The following is a 22,479-nucleotide window of genomic DNA, read 5'->3' as shown; positions in this document are numbered from 1 at the left end:
GTTCAGGATTAAAATTGGAAAAGGAAGGAAAAAAAAAAACATGATGGATTTGGCTACTGAAGTCAAAGAACATGATTTCTCAAGTCAAGTATTCTAGTAACTCCAATCTCCTTTCACATTAGGTGATGAGGGACTGTTCCCAGTTGTGGAAMAATATATCTTCAGATTTTATTATTTTGATTAAAAAAATAAAAGATTTTTTATCARAAACAATATTATTTTTGCCAGGTTTAGAGATGCCAAGGACAGGTTGTTGAATGAGGGTGGAGACGATCATGACTTTTCTCTTTTCAGGCCTGCCATTCAGCTTCTAATTTCCCTACTTCCCTGTACCTTTCTTCTGTATGGACTTTTGTTTCTGAATAGTTATGAGCAGGTGCAATTTGGGAATTCCCTTTCCACAAGATAATTTCATGGCACTTAACAGACTTGACAAGAACTAACTTAAATGCAAGCTTATTATTATAAGTAGATCCAAGCACTTTTTATCCTGATGGTTTTCTCTCCATAGCCTGAAACAGCATTCTACAGAAAACTAGGCGTGGCGTGTGCAAAGTTTCATATCAGTTTTGGATTTGAACAAGTATTTTTCCTATTTAATTGCTACCAGTTTTAACATCTATTTTCAGTCCCAACATAGAAAAACTTYCCCAAAGCAAGAGAAGAATTACCATCTAATACCGGTTTGCACTATGTTTTCCAGAGGTACAAGGAGCCTCATGGTAGGTTCAGTCACAGGTACATCTAGGCCAGAAACAGCTTCCTCCATTTATCTAGTTTCAGTCAACTGAGGGCCTAGAAATGGGTCAACATGGACTGAACACCACAACTCAGACATTTTCCATTTGCATTGCTAGCATTAGCTAGGGTTCAGGTTGCCCATGCAGCACTTGAAAAGAGTCAAGTTTGGATGAGGCTATAACATTCCTGCTCCCACAAACATCTGATGTGTCCCAGCAGCATGAAGGGACACTCAATCTCATGCTAAGATGCTGTAAAGGCCAGAGATTTCYCACTTCCTAGTGCTCAGAAGCACAGCCTGAGACTCAGAGTCTACACAAAAAAACATGCACGTAMACGTGCGCACCCACAGGCCATTCACATGTAGGCTTGAAATGAGACTCAGACTCTGGCCTGACCAGTAGCAAAAGCATATCCTGGCTGTTTCYAGAAAACAGCATGTAGCACGCAAATTGGAACAGAGCCACTTCTTGGCACAGAGGCATCCTACTTGGGCTCCTCATGATGCTCTCCTCTGCTACTCACATCCTGGAAAGTTTTCTTGGTTAATGCTATTCTAAAGATTTTTTATTTAACTGACAYTCAGTGACATTAGCTCTCAAACTGYGCCATACAAGCTTTGGATATCTCAGAGCCTGAAAAACTGGGCTGTTCTGAGACTGTCCTAGTATTTCGGTTTTAACAATCATCTTAAAGGGACTGAGTGCTGAAAGACCAAGATTTACCATTACCAAAACAATATTTTAATCTGAGGTCTTACTAGAACGATAACTTGCAGCAACGTAACAAGGAGATGAGGATAAATACAATAGTTAATTATTGTTTTAAGAATAAAGATCTCCCCTTGTCTGCTTCACCACCTCAGACATTTTCTACCACTTTCATCTGGGTCAGTTAAGGGAATCTCGTTTTATAAGGATTCATCTCATTCAAACTGACTGTTGCCCCTCTCCCCCTCCAAGGGTAGAGAAAAAAAACTCAAGCTTGCCTACTTACTTCTTAAGAGCACTTCTTTCCCAGTTGTATCACCTGGTACTGCTTGAACTTACCTTTCCCTCATTCTTCCTTCTCATCAGCTACACACTACTGTAATCTGTAACACTGCTGGATTAAGAATGAATTCTTTGTCACAATTTTCTGAAGACACATGGGTAAAATCTTTTGTATYGCACAGCGAAAAGTATTAAGTGCAYAGTCCTTGTACCGGATTTCAAYTGTTTTGTTGCTGCAAGTATCAAATCAAGATGAAACAAGGAAAAAAAATTCTTCCCCCAAAGCATATTTAGTTTTACATCATCTGGTCTGAATCTATGTGGGAACTTTAATCTAGCCTTAATTCTGTGGGGAGTTCAGGCTAACCAACTGATCAAGTACTTACATGAGATTTACTAGAGATTTTGTACCCCATACCACGCTCTGTGCAAAGACAGCTATACCAAAGAGAGGGCACTCCCCCCCCCCCAAAAAAAAATGCACATACTATAAGGATCTGAGCCAAATAAGGCTGCTCTCACTGTACTGTGGATATATGGCAGCTTGAGGGAAGGCAAGACAGAGGGTCTTTCATGTTTGGAAGTGGCAGAAAATAAACATGGATTGCAAGTCAGGAACAGCTGTTCGTTCTCCTGATATCACATCATTAGAAAGCTCACAGACTTCCAGGCTACTTATCTTCAAATTGTCCGTGTATAATTACCACCTAGTGGCAGCCTTTTAAGGGTTACAGCACAAAGCTTCTGGTTGAGGCTTATGACCAGCRGTCTGCCACTGCTTTTCCAACATGGCTCCATCTTCTTCCAGAAGGCAAAGAAAGGAAACTGAAACAGCTCTTCAAAAGTGGAACTGATTTCCATCAGTGGCACTTTGAAAGAAGGGGAAAAAAACAAGCTAAGCAACGCATATTAACAGTGTTACATGCACTGTAACAGCTCATGAAAAGTGTATTTGGAAGAAAGAACTGTAAACAATTAGTTTGCATCAGGTAAACATGCATACATTACGCACGCGTGTATAAAATACCCACACACACCACTGTCAACTTCTACACTGTGTCATATCTGCATGTTAGGGCTTACACAAACTAGACGAGCTAAGAACAGACATCCAGAAAAAGAGATGGACAGAGCACAGATCCCAATAAAGCTTGAAATGAAATTCAAGCCTGAAGTTTGGCTTCAGTTCTGCCAGCATCAAGTTGTTCAAGGTTGTGCTGTATGCTGGATTGCATTCAGATCACTTGTGGAACGCAGCCTATATCCACTTCTTAAGCCARAAGTATTTTTAGATTTGGGATGAAATATTAGGAGAGAAAAAACACAGAGGTAGCACTGGACTTGAAACTCTAGTTAGAAAAGGATTCCAAGAAACAGGCACCACATAGAGCAATATCAAATGTACAAAGTCTACTGCTGTTATTGCACACAGCACTGKCACTGCCTGCATACGCATACAGCACATTTGAGCAGTCCCAGCTGTAAGGCATGAGATCAAAGTCTGTCAGAAAAATACAGGTCTCATTTAGGAAGCRTCATCAGTAGCTGTGCTTCACACTGACAGCAGGTAGCTCTGAGAGCATGAGGACATGCTGCTAATATGCCCTGTCCTGCTCACAGATTGGCTATAAAAGTATTTTTACCTCKAGAAGTAATAGCTAGATGAAGAATAGGCATCTGATACAAGCAACACCACTGTTTTGGCCTTACTACTTACAACTGCTCTCGCTGTTGTTGGTGGACTGCTGCTTGGCCCCCTTGCTCCTCTTCAGGTATCATCAGCTTCTGTGGTTTTTCAGACCCCTCTCTTTTTTCACAGTCTTCCCTGAGGTATCGCTGAGAGGGCAAAGAGTTACTGAAGAAAGCAGCCATCCCGTTCCTGCTTTCCTCTCTGCCTTCTCCAACCCCAGACATCACCACAGTCTTGTCTCCTTAGAAGTGAGTAGTGCAGCTAAGGCTAGGAAACCTCAGTTCTAACAAGTTAGTTTCAGTTCCTCAGAAGACACACCCCTAACGAGATTCCCTCAGCTGTAAAACTGCAAATCCACTTACTGGTTTCTGGGTCATCCTCCAGCTGAAGGTCAGGCTGATCACCTGACTTATACAGCACCAGTAAGGCTGGGGCTAGATTCATGGGCCCATASCAAAGCTGATCTATTGCTCTTACAAATAAAACAGAGGAGTAATAGTTTGTGCAGTCTTGCAATAGACTACTCTGGAATAAGCAAAGTGAAGTCTGGCTAAAAGCTAAATTTCTGAYAGTTTTTGACTCCAGCACTACAAATTTCCATATGAGAAAGCAGAACAACTAAAAGTTTTTATTTAGTTGTTTGCTTATTTATTGCAGTATGACTGACCAATGAACCTCTATAATGGAAGAAGRCTCAGAGGAGATACGCACGGATGAGGTGGCCATGAAGCTCAGGAATACTGCAGGGTGGGACTCATTAACCACACTGCGGCACAGGAAGCTGACTTTAACTCAACCCTAAGGGGACTGGAGGGTGCTCTTTGTTTTAGATAAACAGCTGTGTCAGTTGAGTGGAGCGACTGGTGTGCAAACTGTCCTTCCTGAGTTTATTAAAAGAGTGCAAGTGTCTCCCTGAGTTAGCCAGAGCAGTGTGGAGGGAGCCCAGTGTAGAGAATAAAACCCAAACAACTAAYAGAAGTATTTCAAAGAGAGCAAYGGGCTTGAGCTGGCTTCAACCCATGTATTCCTTCCCAGCAACTGGGGATCTTCAGTGTCATGATGGTGAGCATGTTATAGAGACTGGTAATGGGAATCACATTGGTATTGTGGTTGAAGTGTACACTGCAATTGCTTTATTTTGCCAAGTGTATCCACTTGTATTGTGATTTCAGTATATTGCTGTATCACTCTGCTAAATCAAAAATCCCATGTAATATTAAGTATCTTCAAAGTAAACTTTTATATAAAACATTGCATTCTCCATGTGTGGAATCAACACATAGATAAACACATAGATAAAAAGAAGCTGGTCAGAGAGTACTGGACTCTGACATGCAGGTGTGCATGCAGATAGAAGGAAGCGAAATTAGAAAGAAACCCTCTGACAAATAGTTAGGTAATGCTCCTGTGAAACTCCAGTTCTGCCTTTGAATTCTGCTCAGGTCGAGATTTTTCCTTACTTCAACTTTTCTAATTCTACCCTATGAATAGTGAACAAATACATGATCCTTTGAAATAAAAACAACCTCCTTCACTGAGCACAGCTGACCAGTGGTGCTGTATCTATCTGATCAGATAGTGCAGAAACTGCAGGGCTAGGGGAAAACTAAGAACTTTCTTACCATCACTAGCAAAATAAAGAAGTTTGGCAGCTCCTAACCCCCCCAAAAAAGAGTATGAATAATGAAACTCAGCTTTATACAGAAGAGCTGGGGAAATCCAGCTCCATATAGGCAGATCCTGTCATTTTCTGTCCCCAGTCGCTCAAGCTGCGCTTACACCACATTCTTTAAGGAATGCCTTTGTGGCCAGATTTCCTGACTAGCCAGGCTGTGCACACCTCACATACGCTAGGAAAACAGCAAGATAAAATGCCACATGGCGAATCTCAGACTGACTGGTGTGCATGGCGCTCCATGGACCTTGTCATCAGAAGCACACCTCCCGCTGCCACATCCAAGAGCACATACTTCTGAGCGCTGCCCCGCAGAGGCAGCTCCAGTGCTCCCTCCTGCCAGGGTCCCCTCTACGTGCTCTGAAGCATGAACRGAGAACCCAGTTTTTCATGTCCCGCACTCCAGAGAAACAACTCTCACTGAAGAAAGATTATGACCAGAACTGGAACCAGGGGGGATTGTGGGGACTCTGCTCCAACACTACCAGGTGAGTACCACAACAGGCTTCTGCCCAGTATAAATGTCTAGCTATGAGTCCTGGCAGCCTGTCACAAGACTTACATACCTGTCRCTGCTGTACCACTCAACAGCTATTATATCCAGGTCCTGCTCAACTCTCTTCTCTATCTCTGCTACTCTAGCCACTCTCTCACTTCTCAACAGGGCCAGTGTGGCTAGCTACAGATTTTCTAAGCAGGCAGTGCATGGGCATATGAATACACAGGTTGACAGAGATAGGGAAGACAAGCAGGGATGCTCTTTACTTCTATACAAATCATTCTGCACAGATTCCGGAGTGCAGTGCCAGTGTGTTGCAAAGGATGAAATGGTGCATAGTCTCTCGCATCCTTCACAGAACTGTCCCATTTTTGGGCCATGACCTGTCTAGCATGATCTTGCAGCACATAGGAACAGTGGGAGAGCTTAGTATGATCACTTCTTGGAAACAGATAGCAGAAGACACCATAGGGACTCTCCCTACCTTCAGCCAAGTCCTGACTTCTCTGCTCCCTGATTTCCACCAGAGGCCAGTCCCATTCTTCTAGAGACAAGGACATGGTATGCATTAAGACATATGCAGAAGCCAGCCCGAGTTGGTGCTACACTTTCTTTTGGTTTCTTAGGAGAAGATTTGGTCTCTGGGATATTTCCAGGGAGCTAGCTCAGTGGAGAGGGTGGATGCTAGTTGCCTTTTAGCTGCCTGGGTCATTAATCAGAGTGCTTGCTCACATAGTCCCAGTCTTGGTTTGGAAACTGCCCAGGAGGGTCAGAGAAGGGCATGGTTCCGCTTGCCTCGTGTCATTTATAGCTGTGTGCTATGGGCAGAGAAACGCTTCTTATCTGTAGAGGTCATAGTTACAAGGCATCTCTTGATGTTGCCAACAGCCAACATAGCTTTCTCATTTCACGATATTCCAGGTTGTTCTGCGAGAGAATATCTTCTCCGTCAGTCGTCTCCAGGAACTGCTGAAAGAGTGAAGGGCCTCATAGCCTCAGACTAATTGTGCAGGCTTATTCTTTATCTCTGGTCTCCATCTGTCTCAGAGGTATTTTGCCTGGACAGCAATTAGGCTCCTACCAGAAATCATGTATATGTCACTTGACAATATGAATCATCCCCTAAGTTGTACAAGCAGGTATTTAGGTAGGCCATGAGGCCTGAGGCTTGCCAATGTGCTTTGTGTGGGCTACCAGGTATAGCTGATGGAGGCAGGCTTTAGGGTAGATACGTTAACCTAGGTCCCCCCTCTTCTTCATACAGATGGTTTTTGGACAAGCCACTGGCAAATGGAAGTAAGCATCGAGAATAGTCCTTTGTGTAGGACTGTGGAGTGAATACATGAGGTGCAGAGAGGTTAGGGACAAGGCAAATTCTAGGAAATCCTAGGAGAGCCGTGTCTGTGGACTACAAAGATTTGTGAGGTGACAGCTGTGCCTACAGGCACCCTGTTTGGTAAAAATCCAATTTTAACATCTGGATTCCTCTTAAACCATGCAGATTTATGTCTTAACAACACAAATTTAATTACCAAAATTGATTGTAATTGATGTGGCCACGGCTGCTGTATCTTCAAACCTAAATTGTTATGTAAAATTCAGATTTAGTACCTATTTCGTGTTGAACTTTACATTTTGGTGGCAAACAGTAACTGCATAATCTAAATAGCCAATGGTATCCTGGAGTGCATTAGGAAGAGTGTTGGCAGCAGGTTGAGGGAGGTGATCCTGCCCCTCTACTCAGCCCTAGGGAGGCCTCATCTCRAGYAMTGTGTCCAGTTCTGGGCTCCCCAGYACGAGAGAGACMTGGAGCTACTGGAGAGAGTCCAGCGTAGGGCTAAAAAGATGRWCAGAGGGCTGGAGCACCTGCCCTAGGAGGAACGGCTGCGAGAGCTGGGCCTCTTCAGCCTGGGGAAGAGAAGACTGAGGGGGGATCTTATCAATGTGTACAAGTACCTGAAGGGAGGGTGTCAAGGGGACAGGGACAAACTCTTTTCAGTTGACCCGTGTGACAGGACAAGAGACAAATGGGCAGAAACTGAAGCACAGGAAGTTCCGCCTGACCGTGAGGGGGAATTTCTTCCCTTTGAGAGTGGTGGAGCCCTGGCACAGGTTGCCCAGAGAGGTTGTGGAGTCTCCTTCTCTGGAGATCTTCAAGGCCCGCCTGGATGCAACCCTGTCTAACATGCTCTAGGTGACCCTGCTTGAGCAGGGAGGTTGGCCTAGATAATCTCCAGAGGTCCCTTCTGACCTTACTGATTCTATGATTCTATGAAATAGCCTGAAAATGTATTGTTGAAAAAAAGAGGGACATAAAATGAACTCTAGCACTAGACAAGCACTACCAGTGCTTCRCTGGTAGTTTATTTCTTAGCTCTCTTTTCGATGACCCTAGGTCATCACAGGACAATGCCCAAGCCTGGTACTGAGAATGGTTCATGTCAGACACCACTTCTAAAAGATAAGACCAGGTCTAGCTTTCTCTACCCTAATCAGCCATCCAACACTCTCCCAGCTATCTTTGCATCTCACATGTATCCAACATACCTCTGTGTCATACCCTCCAGWATGCCACACATCCCCTCAGTTTTGTGCTATTAAAATACAACTTCTGATGGGCTGTRACACATCCCTCACATTATTTCAGTCACAGTGAACAGAAGTATGCTGCCAAAATAATACTACAGGTTCACAGTGGTACCATAATTTTAACTCCAAACTTGTATTTTTATAGGCGCAACAAATATTAGCTGCATATTCTATTTTACAGTTTATGTTTATAGTTGTCTTACATCYCTAACTGGGTCACATGCCGTAACAGGTTCTTGCTTTGTCTGTTTTGGCAGCGTAAAGAATCTTACTAGTAGGCACAGAGAGTAGCTTGTTTTCTCTGTTCTGTGTCTTTGCCTCCTGAGTCCTTCTGACTCTCACCACACCCATCCTGTGTAACAGAGATATGTGAAGGCCACAGACACGTATAGATAAACAACCAGCCACCACTTTCTAAGCTTTCTGGAATACAAAGAAACAGGATACTTGGATCCTCTTCTAACAGTAGTACAATTCTTGGACAGTGGCATTAGCAAAATCAGCCAATTAATTCTGCATATATGGGCAAGCAATGATTCCCAGGCCTGTGTTTGAATAAGCACTAACAACTTATTTTGATGCCTTCCAAGTCCTGGCCAGTTCTTTCATCTTTGTCTTGAAACTAGAAATTTCCTTTTTTTCCACTCATTCCAAAGTTGTAAGGAATATTTCAAATTTGTTCTCARCAGCAAGGCTGCTGCTTTTTAAAACATATTTTAGTTTTATTTAAGCTTATCAAGCTTGCTTTGGCCCTGTTTTTCAGGTGAGAGCGGTTCTTAGACCCCAAAAGGGTGAAATGAGCAATAGAGAGATACTATAACTGCTATATTCAGAAAGGAAACTACAGGGGTCTTTGTTCACACTAGTGAAATCCTGACTACAGGAGAAAAAAAATAAAGAGCAGGACAAAATAACTGTAATGGATAAGGGATGAATGGATAAGATACAACTGATCCATACTTACCATTACRATTGTTGCCACTTCAGATAATTGTTACACTGGAAAGAAAGCAAGGAATAAGAAGGGTAGAGGTAAGATGGTAACAGTCAAGTTGGAAAGAACAAGCAAACAAAGTGGGTGAACAATGAAGGGGAGCAAGAGTAATGTAGCACAGGAGAAGGAATGTGCTTTGTGAAAGAATTATTAAAATGAATGAAGGAAAAAGAGAAAAGCGGGGACATAGAAGGCTCAATGCCCTCAGCAATTCTGCTCTCAGCTTGTCACTTCCCATTCCCAATGCAACCAGTTCCTTTTCAGCAAGGGACTTATGATCTACAAGTTGGCTTAAGACCRCTAAGATCAAGATATTTCTCCAATCACATGCAGAAATCTTCCCAGTACCAGTACCTCTTCCTTTCAGAAACTCCCCAGTTCCAGAGTGCTCCCAAATCCACCCTTTCTTCACCATTACACTTTTCCTCCTCTGTTTAGTCAGCATCCATCTGTCAAGATATTAAGGGGCAGCAGGTTCTCAAAACAGTTGCCTTTGTGTGTCTCTACTTCCTGTCCTCCCTACTGGGGGAGGGACTGGATCACTGCTTTCCTTTCTGCTTCACATCCAAAGAAGTTGTGCCTCCCCTTCCCATTGTGCAGTCTCCCATTAGAAAGGCTTCTAAAGGTGTCTCAGCTTCTCCTGGTTCTAAAAAATGCAAAGAAAGAGGAACAAGAGGAAAAGCCCTTCTCAGTCATTTCTCCTGTTTTCTTGCAATGCATGTGCAAGAAACCCACAGCACTTCAGTGCCATGGTTTGAAAGTCCCACATGATGGTGGAGAAAATAGCTGTGTTTATTTTGTCAAGTTCTTTCACTGGCTGTGTAAGCCTGACAGCACATGGCTTATGCCAGTGCCAAGTGCACTTTGTCTGACTATGCTTAATTAATAGAGAAGGGCAAAAAGTACTAAGAATTTTTTTCCTTTTTAACATTAACTGCTTAACACATTGCATAGATGTATCCTGCTGGAAAATACGGGTAACCTATGGGTGAGTTTCCTCTCTGTGCTAACTTCCCAGAGATTTGACTCTTAGGAGCAAGTCTTTAATTTGGCAGTCTTAGATGTAGTCTCTAATATGTCACTTAGATTGACAGCTGTCTCACATGAAAAAAAAAAGATTACTAAAATGTAGACCCAGTTAGGTGGGAGCAGAATAAAGAATGTTTCTATTTAAGTTTCCTATCACTTACGTTGATTCCTTGATTTAAAAAATGTTGTTAGTTTTTCTCTGTAAAACTATTGCCTCCAGGTATTAACAAAAAAAAAAAAAATTTTGTATTGTGCAGGAGAGAAGTCCTAGGAATAGAAAATGATCTTTCTTTTGCTTTGAGAAATTTCGACCGTGGAGATGTAAAATACTAAGGATCACGATACTCCCTCCTTCATGTAGTTCTTCATGAAATTCTGGTTATAGAGCAAAATAATTTCTGGAGAGGACCATGCTACACTGAACTTGTATTTTCAACTCAGTAGCAGTATGAGCTATACTAAAAATGAGAAATATCAACATAATTTTCTCAACCCAAAGGATACTCAAAACCCTAGCAAACCACCCCATCTTTTCTTTGGAAATAGCAGATAGGATTCAACTCCTTCCTACAAAAGAAACAGTATTAAAAAAGACAAAATAAGCTTTGAGATTGTAATTCAGGTCCCTCATCTCTCCCTCCTTGAAAATATCTGATCACTTTTTTTTTTTTTTTAATGTTGGTTTATGGGTTTTAAGGCTTCATATTTTCAAGTTTTTTCCCACAATCATGGACACTTTTCATTGAAAACTAAGATTTTCATTTAATCCAAGGAGACCAGGAGCCTAAAGCCTTAAGAAAAGCATCAGATTGCAGGATAGTTTTGAGACAGACAGCTAGGACAGAGTGGACTTCCTACAGCCCCACTCTGATTAGCTCAAGAGGCAGCACATAGTATCAGCAGGCCTTAATTTYAGAACAGCATTTTCCTTTGCCATCAGCTAAAATTTAGTCCTACAGCCGAGTACGATGCTYAAGGGTTCACAAACATAGGTTTTGTCCTGGGCAGTTTCACTAAGTAGATAAGACACATAGCCAAATGCACTGCAGAGCATATATATTAGAAACATCTCTGCATATTTTAGAACAATGACAAAGCATAGAGTACATATGTAGAAGCATGTCTATAGTTAGTACTGTATATAGTGTTTTTATACCATGATTGCAAATTGCAAATTGATTTTTTTTAATGTGTTTGTTTTACTTTACTACTGTTTTCCTTGTTGAATAGTATAGCTTGTTGTGCAGAACAACACTGTTTCTGCAAACAGAAAACCTTAAACTGGAAAACACAGTAATGTTCAGTTCTACTTTTGAAATATTTAATCTGAAACCTACACTTAAAGCAAGCAAAATATCTGAAATCATAAAGACCAAACCCAAAAAAGGTTACTATGAATTAATGCTGTAGTATCTCTTTGAGATGCCACTGGTTTTGTGCAGTCCACACAAAATGTTCCATTAGGAACAAAATTGTTCTATTGTGAGGGCCAGGCACTCTCGAAGGTTAAGAGCACTAATTGTATTAGCTCGTGATGCTGAAGAAGAGAAATTTCACTGCTCCCTAGAGAGGTAGCCTCAGAAGAAGGTTGTGAATTGTTACATTTGGCCAAGATTTATTCTTGTTTAGATTTAGGACTGGAATTTGTCAGGCACAGCAGAAAGAATGTCATTAGCTTTGACAAGTGTGTTTGTGTGCGTGTCTGTTAGGTAATGTTTAGRAGATGTAAAATGCTACATGCACTTCCCATTTTTTTGCAAAAAGATGAAATTGACAGTACCTGTCAAAAAATATTATATTCCACACTGAAAGAAATTTGACCCTTGCTTTCTCTGCAGTATCCCTCAGCATTAAACCAAGTCTGCCTCTCCTTTAGCTAATACTACTTCACTAAAAGCAAGTGGAGATTGAAAATATAATTGACCTGACGTTCAGAACTTTCTACACTGAGGTCCTGGAGTAGTATCTGAAAATCATTGCTACATTTTAGTAGTGTATTCTTGTGCCTGGAGAGTGCTATGCATATCCATATTGCTATATAAATAATACTAAATCATAGAGCAGAGTTATCTTAAAGGTCTGATGTTACAAAAAACATTAGGATGACAAATGAATGTTTTATCTATTAAAATGCCTGCAACAAATCTGTTGGAAAAGACAATTGCTAAATTAACTGGTAAAATACACAACTGCTATTAGAATCAATGAACTCTTAGAGCTATGGCTCCAGCACTGTGGCTAGAAGGAAAAGTCCTTGAGAAATCTGTCAATATTAAAATAATATTTGTAAAATCCTGAATATATTTTTTCTGAACAATTTTTAAAGTAGAGAAGATTTACTTGGRCATACCTTATTTTAACACACTTCACAAAAAATATTTTAGCCTTTTGCAGTATGTACTATCTTCTCCACCACCTCCTCAAGGAATAATTGTACTGTCATAATTCCTGAAGGCCACGATTAGTTCCAGTTTAGGATTTTCTATAATATACTTTCCTGTGGTAGCTAATCTACTTAAGGTGTCATACAGACAATTATTAAGGTATCCAGCAGAATATTATATTGTTTATTGTTTAATGTTACCAAAAGGATTACCYAAAGAAATTAGTAGAATTCCACAGCCCATGTCTCTTTTTGCTTTTACAGTATACTGCAGTAATTAGAGAAGCATACCAATGCTTTTAGGAGCAATCAGCTCTTCCAACCTCTAATCCTGGTACAGTGGTTGGAAAGTTTTATTCCTTATTCATTTGCATGCACACAACAATTCAGCAAGGTTCAAGTACTGACTACCAATTTTATATCATATGCCTTATGATTTTCTTGATAACTCTTTAATTACACTCCCTTCCTTGCTTGACCTAAGAAACTTTCATCTTCAGCATCAGACTTCAGTTCCTGCCATTCTAATATCATTGTCCAGGAGMTACACTTACAGGGACTTTGGAAATTTTCAGTGGTGAACAGTAAATCCAAAAGCTCACCTTCCCTCTTGCTCTCATTTTCACAAGCTTTGATCTCCTTCGCCCCTTACAGAAACTCTTGCAAATGTAGACCCTGACTGCAACAYGGACTACTGTAATACAGACTGTAACCAAAAGTCATTTATGGGAAAAGTGTGCAGATAATTAACTTAAATGGTGTAACAAATATCAACATTGCTGCACACTACTATATACTAATAGTGAAAATACGCTGGCACATATTAGGCTTAAATTCAAATAGTAATATGCAGGCTGTCTCTACCAGCCCCTTCTGGTGCATAGCATATTTAGAGGAGTTTAGGGTGAGAATCGTAAGCAAAGACTCAGTTACTTTCACCCTTCCCCTCTTTGCTTACAAGGGAAACAACACAGTGCCTTCCACTTCCTCYGTGAGGAAGACATTAAGAATAATGTTTTCCACCTTTGAGCTTGCCTAGATGTATTTGACTAGACTATAGTGTGGCCCAGTGTCTTTAAAGGCCAAAACATTAAACAAACTGGACGTACAAAAGTCCATGAAATCTGACAGGATACATTGGTGGGTGTGTAATATTCTCATTGACAAATGGATGAAGCATGGACTAGATAAGTGGACAGTGAGGTAGGTGGACTGAAAACTGGCTGAACTGCCAGGCTCAAAGGGTTGTATAGGCATAGCAGTGCTTTCAGCAATGGAGGTGGACTAGATGGTCCCTTGAGGGGCCTTCCAACCTCGATGTTTCTGAGATCCTATGACTTTTGTTACAGTGCCTTGGAATACCACATTAACAGGGATGTTCCAAGAATAATAAGTTTTCCATTTACCCTGAAGTATTTTGGAACAGATTTGATGTGGCAATTCTTTACACTGCAAATACCTTAATTGCTCTGCTATCTACAGCCATAGATCTGCACCACCGTAACTTGGTGTGGTGACTCTGCCCAGAACGATCAAGTATGTAATATATATTAAGACAAAAAAAAMCAACTAGCAGAAATATGTTGGTTAATAAAGATGTATGGAACTATGACRTTGATCCCCAAGCAGGTATTTCAATAGGCAGCTCAAATTAATACATAAAGCTACAACATCCTTGTTGTACCTCCCTCCTGTTCCACATACCTATTTCCAAATGGAGTAGGTGACCTGCAGCCAGCTTTCTTTTAGACATAACAAAAACACAGATCAAGATCAAGGAGCTGGGAAAACCTTCAAAACTCCCACAGTGCATAGGCTGATTTGTCTTAATTGATGCTTAGGATTTATGTCACAGTACGGACTCAGATGTCTTTGCTTTATTGCAAAAAATAGCTAAATAGCAAATGTTTTGTGGGTATACAGTTGCCAGGCATACATGGAGGTTAAATGAGTAATTCCCATTTACTTCACTGTCCCACTGGACTCAAAAAGGCTACTTTTATGGGTAGGTACTTTTCAATATAAGTAAATGTTACAGAAGCTGAAAAAAAATCAACGTTGTTCTTTTCTGAAGTCTTCCACTTCACAGATTTGCCTATTTTCTCCTAGCTGTTTGGCTTCTTTTTATTTCCTAACATTTCAGGCTTTTTCCCTGAAACAAATACACGTTTATTGTCTTGTGCCTGATTATCTTTTGACAAAAGAGCATTGTGCCATCAAGACAGACCCACACCTCCTAAACAAGTTGTAATAATATGCAGGAGAAGGGAGGTAAGAAATAGCCCCCTCCTAAATTCTAGCACTTCTAATTTAGTATTTTTTAATCTAAGTATACTAAGTGAAAAAGTAGCAAAGGATGTGCTATTTTCCCTGACTTCTGCACAAATCAATGAACAGCAAAATGATTAGTTGGGGACATTTTTATTGATTTTAAAATAGGTTTTAAGATTACAAGAAATTCAATTCCACTGAAGGTTTAAAAAATTAATCATATATGATCATATGGTATATATTCAATGAAGAAGTAAAAGCAAATATATTTCTTCCAAAATGGATTTTCATACAACATCCAGTGAATTTTGTGCTGTAGAAAGTTACATTTATATTTCTTCCTAAGATTAATGAAATACTATATATGGTCAACTCACCTTTATGGTTAATAGCAGCTGTACTTTAAAAAGATACTGAGAGATGAATTAAAGCAGTTGCGTTTCAGTGTTATAGAAGTCTGATGAATATCAATCAGATATACCAAACCATGATACGTGCTCAGAATTATGCCTTAAAAGAACAAGAAGTGTTTGAAATAGGAGATAAAAAGAGTAATTCTTTTTGTTGAGTCACACTGCTTAACCATCTGCAGACAATTCAATTCCAGTGCCAGTACTATCAGGTAAGAGGGAGAGAGAACCAGGATAAGAGCAGAAGAAAATCTGTTATGTTGCAGTATTTACAAAGAGATTGAACATTTTATCAATTTGTGACACAGGACTAATGGTGGTGATTGGTTACTGCATTTGACATATCACTTAAAGATTTTCAGAAGGGCAAACGATGTTTTTAACTTTGAGCATTTTCAGGAAATCGCTATGTAAATATATTGAAGCCTAACACACATAAAATATTTTGCAAGTTAGTTCATAACCATATTCAGTTGTTTTCCCAAATCAATTTTTCTTTATCCTTTCCTCTATAGATGTTTATCCCTTTCTAAAATCCTATATTCCCTTCAAAGAGGGGCATGAGTCACTTCTGTGTGACCCCTCATCMTCTCCAGTGCTTACCCTCTTTACTCTTATTCTTATACATTAATTAACTCTCATCCCTTCCTTTCTCCCTCACACCCCTTCTCTTCTCAGTTGCCCTGRGACTTAGAGCAGGTAGCCAGTCACCCATCCTCCAGCCCCTCACACCAACTAGGAGGGCCTCCTACAGRAGCCGGCTCCCTCCCCACCAYGAGCAGCCACAAGCCGGTGCACACCCTTCCATAGGGAGATGTGAGGGAAAGGCCGGATCTCCCAACGGCMGCGGGGAGAGGAAAGGGACGAGAAAACCTCACGACAGCAAAAGCACACTCCCCAACCGCCCCTGTAATGGCGGCCGACGCTGGCGCAGCAGCCAGCCCTGCCCCCAAGGGGGGGGGGAGGGGCCCTGGGGGCGGGGCCTTGACGCGCGGTGGGCGGGGCAGCGCACGGCAGGAGGGAGGTGGCCAACTCTAGCCCCGCCCATTTTCCGGGATGCAGCCGCGGCGGGGGGGGGAGGCTGCGCGTAGTTTTTGGTTTCCGTCCTTCCGACTGAACTGGTTTGTCCCTCCGGACGACCTGTAGCGCCTTCCCCGCCCCCTTCTTCCGTGGCGCTCCGGCATGGAAGGCGCCGGGGCCCCGTCCGAGGGCCTGCGCTATGCCGAGTACGCCAGGGTCCCTACCGGCGCCGACAAGGGCCAAATCGAGATGGACCGAGGGCTGGTGAGCGCGGTGACGGCTGCGTCGGGACGAGGAGGAGGGGAGGGGGGAGAGGGACAGGGGCTCTGCCCTTCCTCTTCCTCTCCCCGCCCGCAGAGCCGGGGCGAGGGGCGGGGGCGCCCGGCCGCGCCTCCCCCGAGTCTCCAAGGGTGACCCACCCCCTGACGCGTGCCTGACGGACCGTTGGGGTGTGAGGGGGCCCCTGCCCCCCCCCCCACCCCTCCTGTGCCTGACGGACCGTTGGTCTGTGAGGGGGCCCCTGCCCCCCCCCCGGCACCCCTCCAGTGCCTGACGGACCGTTGGTCTGTGAGGGGGCTCCTGCCCCCCCCGCCACCCCTCCAGTGCCTGACGGACCGTTGGGGTGTGAGGGGGCCCCTGCCCCCCGCGGCACCCCTCTGGTACCTGACGGACCGTTGGGGTGTGAGGGGGCCCCTGCCCCCCGCGGCACCCCTCTGGTGCCTGACGGACCGTTGGGGTGTGAGGGGGCCCCTGCTCCCCCCTGCCCCCCCCGGCACCCCTCCAGTGCCTGACGGACCGTTGGGGTGTGAGGGGGCCCCTGCCCCCCTCGGCACCCCTCTGGTGCCTGACGGACCGTTGGGGTGTGAGGGGGCCCCTGCTCCCCCCTGCCCCCCTCGGCACCCCTCTGGTACCTGACGGACCGTTGGTCTGTGAGGGGGCCCCTGCCCCCCCCCCCCAGCACCCCTCTGGTGCCTCACGGACCGTTGGGCTATGAGGGGGCCCCTGCCCCCCCCGGCACCCCTCCAGTGTCTGACTGACCGTTGGGCTATGAGGGGGCCCCTGCCCCCCACTCTGGCACTCCTCTGGTGCCTGATGGACCATTGGGTCGTGTTTCCCGGTCCACGGCTTTAACCCTCAGGGAGGAAATGGGGCTTCGGRCAGGAGGATCCCGGCTCTCCTTCCCCGCCCGGGCTCATCGGTAGGGCCGCTGGGGGGAAAGCTGTGTGGTTCCTTGCTTCTGGGGCAAGTGTCACCCTGGGCCCTGCGGTGTCTCACAGGTGTTGAGCTRTGCTCGGCGCTGACTGCCGCGTGGCGATATGGTTCTGCTTTGGGGGCCCTGTAAAGTACCTGGCCTTGCCAGCAGCAGATTGGCTCTGCTGGCACAAACCGAAGTTGGAGCTCCTTTCCTCTGTGTTATACATTGTGTTGATTAAGCTTTCTCAGGCAGGAGGGGATAGGGCCTGAAATTTTGTTACCTTACCATGAAAAGATGTTATCTATCTGTGAAACTTTCACTTACCCTATTGAGTTTTCTTGCTGCAAATCTGAATGTTAATGGTTTTGTAGCGCCTGGGAAGAGGAATTCTTATTTTACAGCTCATCAGGTGGGAGAGGCTGAACGGGTCTGGAAGGGGAGGCAAAATACCTTCTGAATTCCCTATATGATGCTAAGCTGTAATGAGAAGGGTTTTCTACCTTTATCTTGTTTCTTCTTTGTGTTCAGTTCAGCCAGTTCATGAAACAGTGAGTTCTGTTTAGAAATTTGGAGAAAATATGTGGATGAGTGCTTTAACCACTCATCAATGTTTGTGTGGCTAAAACTAAACAAATCTATAGTTTATCAATGAAAAAATGCTTTTAAAATGATCTGTTATACATGTGCCTACTTTATTATTTGCATGTTATTGCATATATAACATTTGTTTTTCTTTTTAAAAAAATTGCAATTTTTTAAAATCGAAGTTCCTATGAATTACATTCATTGATACTACACTGTAGGATTGAAGTATCTTTTTCCAGGACAGTCTTTATGTGCATTTGACAGCAAGTTGTGTAATCTGAAGAAATTTACTCTGAAACTCATTGTCACATCTGTGTGCTTTCCCTGTAGGGTGGTAGCAGTGACACTTCTATTGAATGTTTTAAGTCCCTGGATCTTTTTATCTGTCTGGGATAAAAGTTGTATCTGAGGTTAGCATGGTTTGCTCCTTTGTTACTGTGACTTGTTTTGTACTCTCTGTGCTATGGTCTAGAGTCTGTTGTAGGTTTTTAAAGGGAACTAGATTCTGGATTACTGCAATCTTCTCTTGAAGTTTATTCTCTAGCCAGGTCTTTCAGTGAAGAACACAGTATTCTCTGCTTTTAAACGTTTTTTTCTGGGCTGTGTTCAACATTGCTGTGTGTTGCTCTCACTGTGATTCGTAGGGTTAAAGTTTAACTTTAGTGGAGCTGCACGTTGATCCTGTAATTGTTTTGATGATAGTTGCATCTGACGTGGCAACAGAAGAGAAAAATTTCAAAAGGGGCTTTATGTTTGTGGTAGCCTAAACCATGTACCAGTAGTCAGCCAGACTTGGACCATTTGGGCTGGCTATTCTGTTTTCACATCCAGATTCAGGTGCAATGAAACAAAAGAATTCTAAATCAAAATCTGTGCACTACTGTGGTCATCTTTGTGTTGTGGGAAAAATGGAAGATAGTTCACTTTTGAGTCTCCAGGTACTAAGACATCTTTTTACACATAGCTATACCAGCTCGTCCAAGCTTTTTGAGGAATAAAATGGATAGAGACTAACCATTTCTGTAATAGCTGGAGACTACTTTTGTTCAGCAGAAGGTGGGAATATGATAGTATGCTATTAGCAGTGGAACATATTTCACAGTTTCTGTAGATAGTGGAATAGGGAACAATATGTGTGCTCATTGATTCTCAGCTAAAGACTTCAATTGTATATAACCAAATTCTGAAATTTTGCTAGMGGGAAATAGCAAGAACAACTGTTGTGTCATGCAGCTGATTTCTTAAGACATACAGAATTAACAATACCTTTTTGCTGCAGTAGCCAAAGTAGATGGAAAAATKTATAGTGGAAGCAGTCTGACAACAACTGCATCCATCTGTTAGGGCTGAAAAAGCTCTGTTCTATATCCTACCCTGAATCTTGGCTGTGAGATTTACAGGATGTTGGCTGAAGTCACTTGATCTTGGTAACTTTTACTTTCATATTTGTTTTACTATAGCATGATAATTTGGAGAGAGAGAAAAACAACAACAGCAGTACAGAGCCTGTTCTTGAAGATAGTCGCAAGAGGACATTGTGRATTTTAAACATATATTCAAGGAGATTTGCTTGAATGTCTTATGTTAACGTTGTTATTAGAAAATCTGTAGCTCTGTCACTGTTTACTTTGAAAAAGTCAGAAACATTAAGCGTAGTTTTATATATGAAACACGTTGGCATGAGAGTTGGGTGAGTATGGAAAAGAGCATCTAGCTGAAAAATTTTAATTTGTTTTTGGAAAGTGAATTAGATTTCATAAGATGAGACTGGAAAGAAACTGGTTATGAAATCAAATCTGTTGGAGATAGCCACAGAAGATTGTCTAACTGTAAAATGTATCTTGCTCCATATAGAGCTAATTAGGAGGTTTGCTCCAAGACAGTCTTCCAGTAGGCTGTAACTATTCTTCTGAAGAATAGAAACATTCTTCTAACTTCAAGGCTAGATACAATTAATTTTTTCAAGTCAAGAATTTTAATTAAAGGAAAAATAGTTTTAGAAATTTTTTGTACTCTGCCTTAAGATCTTTTCACAATATGCAGCATCTAAGGTACTTTATAGGACTGTTTTTTAATTAATTTACACATGTGCATTTAAGTATAGATACATATTTCCTGTTGTACTGAACCATTACTAAGGATAAACTAATAAAAACTGCTGTCCAGACCAGAACAAATGAATTTCTCTGTGCTTTTTATTTTATTATACTGCAGCTTTCTTATGCCCAAAAGACAGCAGAGCTCTTGTTGCGTGTCTGAAAGCTAGTTATGAAAAGAACAAAAAAAAWTTTCATTTGACCAGGAAGGGTATTTTCTGTGATTGTAATAAAAGAGTCAGCATATAAAATTCAAATCAAGCAGCTATGTCTTAACCTTCATAAAGGTGGTTCTGGTAGCTAGTAGTCAGATGTAGTAGCGTTGTGCTAAAATTTTAAAATAAATTATTTTCGTAAGCTTTTTTTAATGTTTATAGGTTTTAACTTGTCCTTTTTCTTTTTTTTTGAGTATAGTTAGGTTTAGGAATTTGCAGAAAAAAATGTCTCATTCATCCCAGCTTCTTGTGCTTAAGAAGTTAAGGCTCCTCGAAAATTATATATTAAGAATTGGCCATAGATCCCTGTGTGCTAAAAGTAATGTCATTAATTAACATAGAGTGTGTTTTGAAGGTATATCCTTTATCTGCTTGTTTGACAAGAGTAACTTACTAGCACAGTAAGTCAGATCTTGGAGTTGCCTTTCTAATGTTTGTATTTTCTTATATGTTTCTCAAAGGAATACAGAAAATCCAGCGGCCAGGCTGCTGTAGCTGGCCCTGCTATTAGTGTGTGTGTGTGTGTGTGTGTGTGTGTGTTGGGGGCGGGGGGGATTGAACTAGACAATCTCCAGAGATCCCTTCTGACCTTTGTTATACTGTGACTCTGTTTTGCAGATTAGCAAAACTTTTTTTTTTTTTTTTTTTTTTTTTTAATTGTTGTCTGTATCTAAGAGCGTTTATTACTGAAAACTGATGACTAACCTTTGGGAGACAATGCTTCAAATAAATAAAGGGACAGATGCTACTATTTAATCTTTTATTTCCTTATTTTCCCCTCTTGGATCCTAAGGGAATGCTTTCATTTAATCTTACATCTTGGAAATTTCTTAACAGCACTTAAAAAAAAAAAAAAAAAAAAAAGAAAGTCAGTTCTCTCATAACTGAAAGTCAGCGAGTATTTATTAATTCAGCGAGCCTTTATGAGTCCAAAGTAAAACACATTCTCAAGCAATGAGAACCAAAAATAGTCATGGTGATAGTTGTCTTATATCATAAACAAGTTGGTCCCTTCTAGAGTGATAGTGAATTGCCCTCCTTTAATGTTCACATGAAATAGGTGCATTTAATTGAAGGTCTGCACTCATTGTAAAAATAATATTTAGTACTTTTTTATTTTAAAGCACTGGACAAACATTGATTTATTCTTCAAAATCATTGGAGATAAGCGAGCGTAAATAAGGAAACTGAAGCAAACTGGATTTAAAGGGTTTACTGAAATTGAGTACTTGAAATTATCACAAATTTTGTAAGAGAGCCTGTGTCAGTAGAAGATATACCTCGTATTTTTTTCCCATTTTGTTGATTGAAAGTTATTTTTTCTTGTGGTTATAGTTATTATATATTCATCCCATAGTGAACATTCGAAATGCCTCAGTATGACAAGTTACCGTTTCCTGGCTAAGCTGTGGCACGTAACTGTTCTCTGACCTGTCGGTAACGTGGATAAGGTGAACTATCCTAAACCAGTGATTCTCAGCCTTTCTGGTAGTTCTACCTCATTTGAAATTGTGGCAGACTTTCTTGCCTCTCTGGCTTGAGCTCCCCATCAGTTTCACCTAGCTTTCTGGCTGGTCTTCAGATTCCCGTTGAGCTTGCTTGCCACTCTTATTCTAGAGCAGCTGCCACTCTTTCTTAATCTGCTGCTAACGCTTTCCACTGAGATTGATATAATATACCCCAGTGGAAATAGCTGACTCTGTCTGGGGCCCTCAGAGGTCTCTATATTGTGTTCCCAGACTGCTCTGCAAAACACTTGAGCTGTTTCAACATTGAGCTGACCAAGTCTGAGTATTAATTTTTAGCCTGGTCTCTGTGCTTTACCTTACCTGTGATGACATTTTGGCTGCTAATGCCTTGTCAGTGACAGCATGCCTTGTTGTAAACTGCTGACTTAAACCACCTTTATGGTGGTAAAGTAAGTATAACTTAATTTTGACACGCAGAAGCTAATAAATATTTTTTTTTTCCCCAATGTGAACTATTTCACACATTGTTGAGCTCTTAATTGACTGTAACGGCTTGTTCAGAGTGACAGCTAGAATCTTTTACTAGGTTGTGGAAAGTCTCTAGTGAATATGAACCCATGGTCGCA

At 41.8% G+C, this 22,479-nt stretch overlaps 2 protein-coding genes across 6 annotated transcripts in view; one reads left to right on the top strand and one right to left on the bottom strand.

Annotated features, from left to right (window-relative positions):
- Nucleotides 1-3,729, bottom strand: part of EPSTI1 (epithelial stromal interaction 1) — a 53,909-nt gene extending 50,180 nt beyond the window's left edge. For all 5 annotated transcript variants that reach the window (XR_014896417.1, XR_014896418.1, XR_014896419.1 and 2 more), the window contains exon 1: nucleotides 3,451-3,729. Coding sequence is in view for 1 of the 5 variants with exons in the window: in XM_085309451.1 (XP_085165577.1) it covers nucleotides 3,451-3,647 (197 nt within the window). In the remaining 4 variants the exon portion in view is untranslated. The remainder of the gene's footprint in view (nucleotides 1-3,450) is intronic.
- Nucleotides 3,730-16,345: 12,616 nt separating this feature from the next.
- The window catches only part of DNAJC15 (DnaJ heat shock protein family (Hsp40) member C15), a 29,117-nt gene continuing 22,983 nt past the window's right edge, over nucleotides 16,346-22,479 (top strand). Inside the window, exon 1 of the mRNA XM_085309450.1 lies at nucleotides 16,346-16,557. Within this exon, the coding sequence (XP_085165576.1) occupies nucleotides 16,456-16,557 (102 nt within the window). The 5' untranslated portion in view covers nucleotides 16,346-16,455. The remainder of the gene's footprint in view (nucleotides 16,558-22,479) is intronic.

Source organism: Rhea americana, unplaced genomic scaffold, assembly GCF_003343005.1.
Source record: "Rhea americana isolate MKP2758 unplaced genomic scaffold, rheAme1 scaffold_3, whole genome shotgun sequence".
NCBI lineage: Eukaryota > Metazoa > Chordata > Aves > Rheiformes > Rheidae > Rhea > Rhea americana.
This window is presented reverse-complemented; position numbering and strand designations above follow the sequence as displayed.